This window comes from Vidua chalybeata, chromosome Z (assembly GCF_026979565.1).
Source record: "Vidua chalybeata isolate OUT-0048 chromosome Z, bVidCha1 merged haplotype, whole genome shotgun sequence".
NCBI classification, from domain to species: Eukaryota; Metazoa; Chordata; class Aves; order Passeriformes; family Viduidae; genus Vidua; species Vidua chalybeata.
Window position 1 is genome coordinate 62579225 of NC_071570.1, and position 13953 is coordinate 62593177.

At 36.5% G+C, this 13953-nt stretch overlaps 1 protein-coding gene across 4 annotated transcripts in view; it reads right to left on the minus strand.

The window, feature by feature from the left end:
* Window positions 1–13383, minus strand: part of FAM172A (family with sequence similarity 172 member A) — a 240377-nt gene extending 226994 nt beyond the window's left edge. For all 4 annotated transcript variants that reach the window (XM_053931579.1, XM_053931578.1, XM_053931576.1 and 1 more), the window contains exons 1-3: window positions 13260–13383; window positions 9971–10072; window positions 7266–7366 (exon numbers count right to left, since the gene is read on the minus strand). In XM_053931579.1, the coding sequence (XP_053787554.1) occupies window positions 7266–7366; window positions 9971–10072; window positions 13260–13320 (264 nt within the window). In that variant the 5' untranslated portion in view covers window positions 13321–13383. The remainder of the gene's footprint in view (window positions 1–7265; window positions 7367–9970; window positions 10073–13259) is intronic.
* Between the last annotated feature and the right edge of the window lie 570 nt (window positions 13384–13953).

Below are 13953 nucleotides of genomic sequence, written 5' to 3' on the forward strand. Positions count from 1 at the left end.
ATTGTCCTGGGAAAGGCTCTGAGAAGATCAGAGAAAAGAATGAGAAAGAATGTGTTATGGAGATTTGTTTACCAAAGGGTGATTTCTTAATTGGCCAGTGGTGATGGTGTTTAGATTCAAGGACCAATTGGGTCCACTGTACCGTGACTGTCTGTAAGGGTGATGGATACTTAATAAGTATAGTATAATAAAGTGATTGATCAACCTTCTAAAAATCATAGAGTCAATACTAACTATTATCTCTTCGGGCATGCCATGTGATAACAATCCAGCTGACTTCAGATATCACTGAATGAGAGAAATAGCCAGCATCCTACCTCTACACTGATGTGCGGATGACAGTAAATGCACTGCAGGGGTGGCTGGACCAATGGAAAAAGACCAACTGGCAGGACAGAGGTAAACTCATCTGGGTGAAGAATTGTGGCAAGACATCACTACTCAGGTAGAGAAGCTGGCTGTATTTCATGCATGCAGGAGTCAGGCTACTGAAAAGCATTTCAAGAATGGACAGGTGGATTGGGCTGCCAAGATTAAACTGTCTCAGGTGGATCTGGACTAGCAGCATAAGGGTGAATTATTTCTGGTTGGTGGGCCCATGATGCCTCAGGCCATCAAGGAAGAGATGTAACAATACAGATGGGCTCGTGGCCTAACTATGGGCTGGATTTAATGATGGACACTATTTCCCAGGTGATCCATAACTGTAAAACATACACTGTGATCAAGTAGGCCAAGAAGGTACAGCCCCTGTGATGTGGTGGATGATGGTCGAAATACAAATAGCAGAAGGTTTGGCAGGTTAAGTACATCACCCTCACACTAACCCACAATGGCTGGCCCTATGTGCTGACATTGGTGTGAAGAGCCACTGGATGGTTGGAGATGTACCCTGTGCCTCCCACCACGCCTGGAACACCAGCTTGGGCCTCAAAAAGCAAGTCCTGTGACAACATGGCACCCCAGAAAAAAATTAGTTGTACTGATGTCAAGATTATTTTTTGCCTTTTCTTTTATATAACTGTCATGTATCCGCAGTACTCTTAGCATGCATACTTATAATGATATTTATAGTATTATACTTATAGTATGATAACTTAGCATAGCGCTAGTATTTTGTTAGGCCAGGAGGCCAAACATCCTAGAGGCCTCACAGTAGGAGGCTGGAAAACCCTATGCTATCTTGGGAAACCACAGTCTTCTCTAGAACATATCCTGTAAACTATAAATTCAGCCTATCCAAGGGGAATTCCTAGAATGGAGGAATATCATGCCATTCTTCCAGGCCTCCCATGGGGGCACCTTTGTTAGATATGCTAGTTTGCAAGGTCTATAAATTGTATGCGTGATGTATCATGGGTGTGCTTTGCAACACATCCCACCTTGATGAAATGGTGCACCATAGCATTCTTATTAAAGTCCCGAGGTAAAAACCCCTTATCCCTTAACTGTGCCTGGCTCTCAATTTTTTAAGACCAGGAAAAGGCATCAGTACAATGGGACTGATTTCAAAAATATTCTCATCAATCTCACGGCCAGAGAGCACAGTATTGAGTGGGTATCATACTCCCTGTCATGCACCAGCCTCTGGGAAAACTGAATGATACAATGGACTGTTAAAACCACATTGAAAGCAATGGGTGGTGGGAACTTCAAACACTTGCATCTACATTTATTTGAAGACTACCTGGTTAGTTAACACTACAGGCTCTAGTCTAGTTGGCCCTGGCCAATCAAAACCACCACGTACCTTGGAAGGGACGGAGTTACCATTGTGCATATGAGGAATCTGTTAGAGGAAACAGTTTGGATTAGTCGGCTTCCAACAAAGACAGGCAAACCCATCAGTGGGATTGTTTTGTTGAAAGACCTGAGTGCATTTCATGGGTAATACAAATGGATGGGGAAATGTGATGTGTACCTCAAGGAGAGGTGCAATTCTAAATATTTTTTTGTGATATTGACTCCACTGGAAAATTTTGCTAAAGCAAAAAGCCGCCTGCAATGTTCATTAGTAGATGGGGGTCCTGATTCTGGCCAAGACAGGGTTCATTTCCACAGCAGCCAGAGCAGGGGCATTGCTAGGACCCGCAGGTTATTCTCCCTGTTGTTTTCCACAAACATGGAAGGGTTCACTTCTGGAGCAAGGGAGCCTGGCTGCATGGATCAGACCTCCATGGTGAGTCTTTTGCATGGAAATCACTCTCTTGCTTTAGTACACTCTTGCTATTAGTATTTTTGCTGTTTCTGCTAGTTTTCTTATCTCATTACTGTTTCCAGCAAATTGTTCTTATGTCAACCCATGATGCTTACAATTTTTGCCCCCAATTCTCTCCATCCTATCACAGGGGAAGGGAGGTAGGGGGAAGGAAGGAAGGAAGCAGCACACGGTTTGAAATGCCTCAGTGGAATCACTGAACTGGACAGTACCACTCCTAAACCACCAAAATGGGGCATAAATTGCAGAGAAATAGCACTATCAAATAGCACAATCACACAAAACAGAAATCAACCACTTTCAAAAATAAGGACAGGGGAGAGATTTGAATTAGATACTTTCACTCTCCCTCTGAAACAGGATTTTAGTGAGCCTTTTTGCTACCTCCATGGAAGTTCACCCTTACTTGGCTGTAATACAAGACACTGAAAAAATTCAATTCACACATGCTCCACAGACACCTGTTAAGTATTTGGCAACTCATCTCTGAACAGAAAAACCTCTTCAATAGCCCAAGCCAAGCAGGCATTCCATAAAGGCAAATGTTCATGAATCCAACAATACGTTAGATCACTATAAATTTATTTCGTTGACTCAGTAAGAATTTTTTCAAACACTAAATAACCAACAGCAAATACATTATAAGAAGCCAAGGTACATAAACAATTTTGCTTGATCCATAGTGTGCAGCATGTACTTTATATTACATTAAAGCGTTGTCAGCCAGAGAAAATCTGGAATGTTCAATGATAAACTGCAAGGAAACTGAACTAAGAGTGTAAGGATTTCTACTAATAATCTGCACATTTCATTTGAAACTTGATCCTGCAGCCCTTATTCACAAGATCAGACCTATTGAGTTTATTCACATGAGCTTTGGCTGCAAGATTGGACCTTAAGTACTATCAGGTGCACGTGCAGCCTATCATCAGATTTTGGGTTATTCATGCAAGAAGCTACCCTTTCAAATGCAGACTACTTAATGCTTCCTTCTTCATTAACTTACATGTCCTCTTCTGCTGCTCTATGCTTTCATTTGTGCTATGTAAATAGCCTCTCAGTCATCAAAACAAATAATGATCTTTGCAACCAAGGAGGAAATTAGTAGCAGGTGAACGCTTATTTTTTAAATCATATTGAGACCAAGCTGTTCTTTTAACTTAAAGGAGATCTGGAAAAAAAAATCCAATTTTACTTCTTAGCCATCTGAATTATGGGTTGTCAAGGTCATAATTTTACATACTTATCCCACACACACGACTCAAATATTAACCTTGATGGCAATCTACTTTGTGATGAGCTGGATCTAACACTTGTGAACATACTTTAAAGCAGTTTATTTAGTGGAATAAGACTTCTCTGATGACATAAAATTAACTGTATCTTACCATACATGACACCAGGAATTTCTGATTTAAGTGTTCTATTTCTTTGTTTTACATATCTGTTCTACATAAATACAAGATATTATACTATGGTAACTGCAAAAAAAACATCTCAATACTTTTGCTACCTGCCTACAGATTTTTGCAGGTCAGATAGGCTGCAATTACAAGACATGGAATTAACTTGAATAAGATCACAGCAGAGACATTTATGTCATGGTCCACATTATAATTTACATATTTACAAATCCTCTTTGAATTTTGCAAGAAACTGGTAGAGAAGTAAACTGTCAGTACAGGTAAAAGTCTCTTCATCAGTGAAGGCACTCCCAAAAATATTAATGGCAGTGTTCAATTGCCTCCAAGTAATCAACAAATTATAACTGCCTTTAGGCTGTAAGATACAAGCAAAACAACAGACAATATCTACCTTCTGATGCTAGGGATACTCTGGATACCACATGAGTGTGGAAGGAGAAAGTCAACAAAAGCCTGCAACAACTAAACTGTTGTCCCAAAATTTTTCTCAATCATACTGCAAACCTGCCACATTGATTAATCATCAGTTTGAAGCAGCTGCAACACCATGTTCTATGCACTTCTGCTGCCATTTTAATTTTTTAAAAAGGAAATGGAGAGGCTCTCTACAAAATTCAATGCCACAATAGCAATGACTGAACCAGAATCACAAAATAATTAACAGTTCACTAAATTGTCTATTAACAGCACATATCAAAAGCTTACAGAAAAAAAATTGTGTGCCTGAAATAACTGATCAGTGAATGAAGAATAAAAAGATGCAAGGACAGGAGATATAGGCAAACCATTTTGATTTTTGAAGAAACAATTTCCACATAATCAGAAAAATGGCAGAACATTACAGACAGTGTATTCATGACTTTTATCAGCAAAAAAACCCCATGGATAACCAAATTGAAATTTATTAATGCTCCAGGAAAGAGAGAATGATGCTGATACTATAAGGCCAGGGAGTACACTCACTTCTTAAAAATCAATAAAACACATTAAAAACACCCCACAACATACATATATATATATATATATATATATATATATATGTATGTATATGCATAGTAAAAAATGTTGTCTTGTGCAGGATGTACACATCCTTTAAAAAGTAGAAAACCAGCATGCAATGACTGAGCTAATAATGGAAACACTGAACACATAAAACAATTTTGTTCAGTGATACAAATATAGCTACTTCATCATCTCGCTGGATGACGAGCTACATAACTGAACCCTAAATGCACATTAAAGAACTCCTACAACCAAAGGATGATGTTTCAAAGCAAAGGCCTAAGGCCATGTTTTACTACATCACTTTACAAATCATTTGAGTGGCTGCTTCTTAAGCTACCACAGTTTGCTAAACACGTCTTCACCTTAGACTACAAAACAGCTTATCAGAGGATGATACACCATTCCAGTACTATTCAATGTTTGCATCAATAACCCACTAATTTATGGCACAAAACAAAATTTTAGTTATGTGAATAAATGACAAGGATCAGCACCTCCTGTGTTCCCAAATAATTACATCAAAACCAGACAATGGAACATTTATAAATTTGTGGCTTGTTGGAACAACTGTGTAGTACCGAGCACCTAGTAGAGAAAGACTGAAACACAGATGAGGTTTTTTTCTCTAAAAAACAGAAAACACACAGCTTAGAACAATTTTCTGTCAGATACCTGACCTTCAGCCTTCCTTGCCCTTTACCTACAAATATAAACAAAGTGAATTTTCAAAGATGATTCAATCTGGAACATGGAACATAGGCAAAATGCACAACACAGATCACAGATGTAAGATCCCCGGTCTCAGAACAAGTACACTAAAAAATCACAAAAAGTTGTTCCTACTGCTGTGGGTTGAAGCTATTTTCACACACTTTTCAGATGCACAGAATGTGAAATTTGCCATGTATTTCCAAAAATGCGTAGGAAAGCGTGGTGGCACAGAAAGCCCATACTGATATTTAGAGTTATGTCTTGTCCAACTCACTTATTTGGAAAATGGGAATATTTGAACAATGTAGACACACACAAACGTCCATACACATGGGTCATGCAACAGAATTTCCTCTCAGAAGAAATTAATATCAAGTGACTTAGACACAGCAACATTTGGAGTCTACACACAGCTCTATCCCTTTTTTTGGAAAAGTATACAAAGTGAAAAGATTTGAGAAGCACCTGCAGTAGCCCCACTCACTTTCTACTCGCTGCCACAGTTCTTGGCAGGAATGAGGAGGAGAAGGTAAAAAGCAAGCTTCAGCAATCCCCGGTAACAAAGCTCTGGCACGACAAACAGCTGGGCAGCTCTAGCAGAGAGCTCAGGCTGACACAAAAATGAAACAATGGCTGAGCAAGCAAGCACAGAGCAGCCCCAGAGGGCTGAAGCACCTCTCCTATGAACACAGGCTGAATATGTTTGGGTTGTTCAACCCGGAGAACAGACATCTCCAGGAAGACATTACAGCAGCTTCCAGTAAAGGAGCTAAAAGAGAGCTGGAGAGGGACTATTGACAAGAACATGGAGTGATAGGACAAAGGGCAATAGCTTCAAACCTAGCAAAAGTGAGTATGTTTAGATTAGATGTTAGGAAGAAATTCTTGATTGTGAGGGTGGTAAGGCACTGGAAGACTTTGCCCAGAGAAGCTGGAGATGCCCCATCCCTGTCAGCCTTCAAGGTCAGGGCTTCAAGTAACCTCATGTAGTAGAAGGTGGCCCTGTATATGGCAGGGGGTTGGAAATAGATGACATTTAAGGTCCCTTTTAACCCAAACCCATTCCAGGATTGTATGGATAAGGCACTTGTCTTCCTAAGGCACCATTATGCACAAACAAGCCCTGCTTTCCTGCAGATGGCTATACATCTGCCTGTTGATGTAAAGAAGGTGATTGATTTCTTATTGTGTGCACAGCTTTTACTTTAGCTATTAAACTGTAACTCAGCCTGTGAATTTTTTACTTTTACCCTTCTGATTACTCTCCCCTATTCCGCAGTGAGCAGGTAGCTATGGGGGGCTGAACTGCCTAGGAAGTACCAGTAGCATCCAAATACGTAATACACCAACAGATAATTAACTGATTCATATTTATATTTCTGTTTTATTTAGTGGTTTTTTTATTTTGTAATATATTCTGTTTTATTTAGTGGTTTCTGGTATCTCCTGGTAACATGAGAAAATCAACCAATGCATTTATCTTCAGCCAAAAAGAAAATTGTGACAGCTTTGTAATCCATGATTACAAGATTACTAAGATTAAAGAAAATACTGCACTGTTTAATATTCTAACTTACATAGGTAGATGATATTCTATTATGAAGATATACTAAAGTCAAACACTAATCTAAATCACATGTTAAGCTATATAGCAAACAATAGATATTACTGTTAGAGCATTAATATGCAGTAAATCCTGAAATACCTTCTATTAAATGACTGGAACCTCACTAAAACTTTATTAATGTATGTAAAAATATCACTTCTACAGAGAAACAGAAGAAAACCCATAGCACATGAACACACACACATATATATATATACATACATACCTATATATATACACATACACAGATATATATACACACACAGATATATATACATGCATACACACACAAATTATGTACCTCTCCAAGAGCTTCATAGCGCTTTTGATTCCATCTATGCAAATCTTCACGATAATTAAAAACAAATGGCTCCCCAGTTTTAACGTGTCTTAATTGCCCTTCTGTAAAATAAACAAAATCAATACAGTTAAGATACTTCTTAATTAAAAGTAACACACACTCAATCGCTGAAAATTTTAAAAGAAGTCTACATCTAAAAATCAAGCTATTACGAATTCATCCTTATTTTTGGTTATAGGCATATTAACAGAAAATAACTGTAGCATAAAAAATTGCATTCCCATTTTATGGTATATACTGCTAGATTAAGCAAAACAGAAATTATGACAGTGAAATTGCACACAGATATCAAATGCCAAAGTGGTTCACAAGACATATTTACATCTCATCTGCTATGAATTAACAGTGAAATGTAAACATTACTGGTTAATATTTGATCTGCAGGTGATTGAATTGTAGCTACAAATTCTCTGCTTCAAAATGAACTGCATTGTAAAGAAATGCAAATACAAAAGAGGCTGGAAGCTAGAAGTAAGGGAAAGATTTATCTTCAAGCCTAACAACTTTCTAAGCTAATCTGAAAAGAACCATGTCCACAGTTAGGGAAAATATTTTAACTCCAAGATGAAGTCAAGTAAGACCTCCTAGATTTAGGGTACACTGAGATTACAAGAGTAGAATAAAGCAGAATGCTTGTTCAGAGCAAAACCACATGCTACTTTTGCTCCCATTGTAACTTCCTGTAGTTGACCGTGTTTATAGCCAAAGTTAACAGGAAATCCAACCACTTGTGAAGACATGGACTGTGTTAAAACAATGATAATAATAAAATGGCAACAAGTAGGAAGCCAACTACAAGAACAAATATTTTACCAACAATGTTTCAGCATATCAGACAAAACACAAGTTATGATCTCAGAGCATTAGAAAACTGCAGTATATCAGTGAAACATTAAAAACATTGATACATGCAAGTAAACTTGGAATGCTGAAACATTTGCATCATGAAACAAAGGTTTCTCCATAATGTTTCCTCTTGAATAGAAAAAAATTGCTTAGTTCATGTATTTACAGAACTTTTAAAGTTTGATTCCTGATGCTTTAAATAAAATATTTAAGATCTGATGTCTGTAACAGTTATTGTGATAAGATAAGGTAAGTTATGCTTATCTGCTGATTTAACTTTTTTCCAGACCTGCCTTACTTCATGTACTACGATACCATGGAAATATTTCTCCACTGTTTCCTATCCCTGTGTTGGGTTCAAACATCCTCCTTCTCACATTTTTCATAATAACTTTACTTTCAGCTGCTACTTCTCAGATACATACTCTTCAAATATGCCATTCAACAGTACATGAACAAGTAACAAATATCTGCTATATTTTTCCTTTTACTTTCTTGAACCCCTGCCTTATCCAGATTTAAATAATCTGACAAAAAACTTCTGTACTATTCCACCATAAAAAGAAGCATGATAAGGACATAAAAATACACGACTGAACATTTGAATTAAATGTACAAAAGCAAAATGGTGACTTTTTTGCTTTGCTGACCTTTAGCATATCTAATAGGTTTTCCTCCATTCTATGGAAATCACTCAGGCTGTGAGGTTTAGTAACTGAATAATCAGTAACATAATTCATTCCCCAAAATTCAAATTTCAGCCCTTTTTATCAGCCACATATGAACCATTAACTCTGAAGTCAGTAAAGAAGACAGTAGACACTGTGCAGATCTAAAAATAAGGAGCTGAAAAGTGACAGAGCTGAACTCCTTCCATCAAAGAAAGAGCATCACTTTCATGACACTTTTAGTCTCTAAGTACCTACCTGCGAAAGCCAACAGGGTATTAAAAAGCTAAGTGTTGCATAAATGACTATCATTTAAAGGAAAGCTTTTTTTTTTTTCCCCTTTATAAGTGGAAGATGTAAAACAGGCAGATTTAGAAACTAAAGTTCCTCTGTTCACACAGCAGGCACTGCAAAGAAGTAAAATTGTAAACATTCCCATTTGCTCTACAGGTTTTAAACAATCTTGAAAGAGTCACTTCCTGCAGTCTGGTATTACTTTAGCTCAGAGGCTCATTTCTCACCTGGATTTTAAAATGCATGCACTGGAAATTATAAATACTCAGTCATTTAACACAGAGACTGAGCTAGCTGGAAGTACTTGCTTGTAGGCGTCACACACTTGGCTGCAATGCAAAATTATGTTCCACACAAGAATAGACAGTCTATCACATTGCTTATTCTTCTATCAACATACATAGGTGTTTTCCTATTGGTATTAACAGAATAGTTGAGACAAATTATTATCTGAAAAACAATTTCTTCTGTAGCCATAAAAATGAATCAGGAAATAAAACACTCCTTAAAGACACCAGTCTTTATTTCTGATTTTTAAATGCTACAGAAATTACTTTCAGAATTTTTGTATCAACACTTTTGTAACAGGAAGCAGGAAGTCATAAAGTAGGCCCAGTACAACTCCACAACATTGAATGAAATGAGGGATTTTTGTGATAATTGTATGAAATAAAAAACATGCCTTATATTTGCAAGTCTATCAGCACTAAAGTTTAAAATTTTAATCCCAACAGGAAAGTATGAAATTTTAATAGGGACTTATAAGGTACAATTCAGCTTCTGATAACTGCTCAACATTATTCTACATATAGTCTTTACAAAGCACGTGTGACTTACTTTCATTAAAAATGTACTCAAATCCTTCCAAAGTATCAGGAAATTCAAGTGGTGGCTCATCTTTTTTCATTAGTTCATCCAAGTCTATTCTAGACAATAAATCTAAAAAAGGAAAAGAAAACAATACAAAATGCATGCTGTGTCTTTTATTTCCTTTTTAACACTAAAAAAATGTGTTTGCTGGTATTTGTAGACCTTACAGGCAGAAGAATATCCCAGTATTACTAAACACAGGACACTGTTATGGGAAATCCTGTTCAAGGTTCAACATCTGGACTTCACTGCCTGTACACATACTCATTTATTTACCTACGTATTTATCTCTGTGTTAATCTGAAAATGTCCAGAGAAAGGGAAGTCAGCAAAGGCATAGTGATTTGTTTCAATTATTCATTACCTCAATGTTAGAAAATAAGTCTCTGAGGTATGCATCATGGTTTTAACATGAAGTTCTCTAGATTCAGTTTCAAATAATTGATAGCATCTTGATTGCCTTCTTGAGGAGTTCGGATTATCTGAGCACATCATCTCACTAGCATTTACCAGCTGTGTGGCCACACCGGTCCTCAGCCCCTCCTTTGATACCCAGACTATTGGACCTGAATCCTTCTCTCAACCACACCCTTTAATAGCTCTCAAGGTAGAGAAACTCCCATCCACTTCTAGTAAGCCATGGCATACACATCCTTTTCAGATCAGGACTGTAAGGTCTGCTACAGCCTACATACAATCACTAATGCAAGTACACTAAAATTAGCATAATCTACATTCTTTACCCCAGATTTATTGAATTACATTTAACCAGAGGCAAACATATGGGGACATCTTTACATCTACATGTAACTACCAAACAATTACTGCATACACAGGTAAAAGTGTACAATGATCTCTCCTCTCCTCATTGCGTATTACCCACACAATGCAGTGCTATGCTTCTAACATATTTTCTGATTATTAATTTAAAAAAAATCAAGAAAGAATTCAACCAAAATAAATTTTCCTATTTCTTCATTATATGAAATTGAAGACTACACAAACATTCTGTCCAGGAGTGCTAAACTGACTTTGAACTATTGTTATTTCATAAATCAAGATACTGTGGGTTACCAAGGAAATACATTAAGTGTTCTAAGTATATGAATTTTTACCTTTATTATTATCCAACGCTGTAGCTCAAAAAAAAAAAACCAACCCAGTTTGAAAAGACTCATTTTCTTTAAGTTTCATTTGGCATTAATTATGTTTCCATCTTTGTATTACCTAAAACAATTATTTTTGTATTTTGTACCACTATTTTTGCTTGGTCTTGTTGCCAGTAGGCTACCTACGTTACCTAAGTTTAGGATTGACACATTCAACACTTTGAAATTTCTACTGTTTAAAATGTACTGAAAATCATCTTCAACATTCTTTAGAGTTCCTTGACCTGCGCTTCTACAACTCTTCAAGTTCACTTTACATTTATTCCAGCCAACTCTTATTTATTGTCGCCAACTCTTCCTTCTGAGTAATGCCACTGGGCAAAGCTGTTGGATCAAAAGCCATCTGGTATGGTTGCTGAAATTCAACATCTTTCCAACAAGTACTATGGCTTCTGAGTATCTCTGTAGTATCTAAATGTCTGTATAACACCAGATACTGATTGGATGATTCTAAATCTGTCTTTCTCAGACACAGCTCACTTTTACATCACATCTGTTTAATAGCAAGTCCCATGAAATTCAATTCATGCAAGAAATTATGTGTTTCTTCTTGTGCACTGTCCTTTGACAGTTCTGCGGAAGCTCCTTTGGTTTCCAACCAAAAGAAAAAGAATTTTGTCAAAGAAGGCTCCCACAACAAGATGTAAAAAATGTGTCCTTTCTTCCTTTCTACTTTGACAAAATCAAGGCAGCAACAGCCTTTAGCACATCTTTCTCTCCTTGGTGAAGAGACTCCAGTCACATTGCATCCCTAGAATTTTTTTTCACTTGAGTTTCCATACCGTCTTACCATGGTCTATTTTGAGATGTATTTACACAGAAACGTCACTTACTATACAACAAAAAAAATATCAATCTCCTGAGTATCAAAGACAATAGTATATGAAGTATATTATGCTTATTCACAATATGTACAGCCTGTCATGATTTACAGCTTTCATCAGTCACTAAGGAAAATTACACCTGTTCTGAGCTGAAACCACTGACACGCTCACTTTCTTCTTGTGCAACTTTTCAAATAAAAATTATCTGAAGTGCCTTACAACTTCGCGATTCTTTCCAAATCTGATCTACCATTCTCACCTAAGGTCTTGGACTTTCCAACTCAATTTGAGATAGTTCAACAGAGCTGAAAATTGAGTGATCTCCAGGAGACCTTCTATAGCTAAATAGAAAATCACTCGATCACATCATTATCCTTAAAGATAATCCAATTATTGCCATGTATAAAATGGGAGTTTTACTTCCAAACCTGAACTATAGCTTCCTCAAAAGATACTAACTGGACAGAATTGGCACAAAGTTTGATAAAAGCACTACACAGGTTTTCACCAAACCTTTCACAAAAACTCAGCTGCAACTGAAGAAACACCGTCTGTCATCACAATGGAACACTGCTTTCTAATAATGCTTTGATAGAAATCCAGGATATACTCGAGTGGCAAGCTATGTTATTTTTTCTCCTTTGAAGACAATTTAGAATACAACTGTGAGATGCAAGCACTTTAAATCAACGTTTACTTGTAGGTCTAACCAACTTCATGTACTTCCAAATTTGAAAGCCACTTTGAAAGCATGCCATTTATGTAGATTATTTTTACCCCTAAGTCATTTAGATCTGTTTATTTTTTAAAACATACAAAGGGAACTTTATAAAACCAATATGGATATCAATGTCTTGAAAACCTCTTCCCTTTTAGCATTCTAGTCGAAGAGATTTTTAAAAGGTGTAATATGGTTGTGTAACTATAAAACAAAAGCATCACACAAATTAAATCAAAACTTCTGAAAACTTAACGCAAAAGCCAGTCAACTTTCTAAAAGGACAATTATGAAAATTTAAAAAAGCAATGAATAGTTTATTCTGTTACTAATTAACATATATCATTATGTTTTATACCATCTTATGAAAATACTGATAAATGGACACACCATTAGACAATAAGCATTAGCACAGGTGGATTAAGAGTCTCTTCTAGTATTGTAATTCCCAAGCTCTCATAACTATATAATATTATTTTCCTTTCCTACACAATAATTCCTGAAATGTCAATATATGTTAAAAAAAAGGCATAAAATACTCATACCCTTTAAAGCAGTGGTCTTCTCTTTTTCATCTGGACCTCCTTGCTGGAGCTGAGCCATCATTTATGCAAACTATCAACAAACTATGAAATACTGAGGTAAATGTAGATTAATATTCAAGGGCGATCTGAAAAAGAACAAGAGTTGGAAATTAGTAAATTTACTGACTTCTCCTTCAACAGCTCTTGTCTGCTACTGTTTACATCACCACCACCAAAAAAAAAAAATCTGATTATTATAAGCCCAAAGTCTGACCAATTCTGGTTAAAGATTCAAGTTCACAAGAATGAACGATACCTCCCCTTAATCCTAGAAGTACTTCCACCTAATCAAAACTACTTCTTTCTTGATTGTAATGCAGCGTCAGTAAATGCTGTTGTGCTTTCACAGAAGCACAACACCTGCAAGTCCAAAACAGAAAATACAAGAAAAACAAAAGACAATCAACAGAACTTCCACAATCTTTATGGATTTTCTTCCTCAATTAATTGTTTTAGTAAAGGTACATGAAGCACACAATTTTAAGGCATTGTGACTTCCACAATACATTACTGGTATTGAAATGTATTTGTTTCGTAAATGTATTGAAATATAAAGCTACATTTGTACAGCTACAGAACAAATCTCAATGTATTCAAGACAAGAATTTACATACAAAATCTATTTCCAAATTCCTCCTTCAGCACAGAAGGCAAA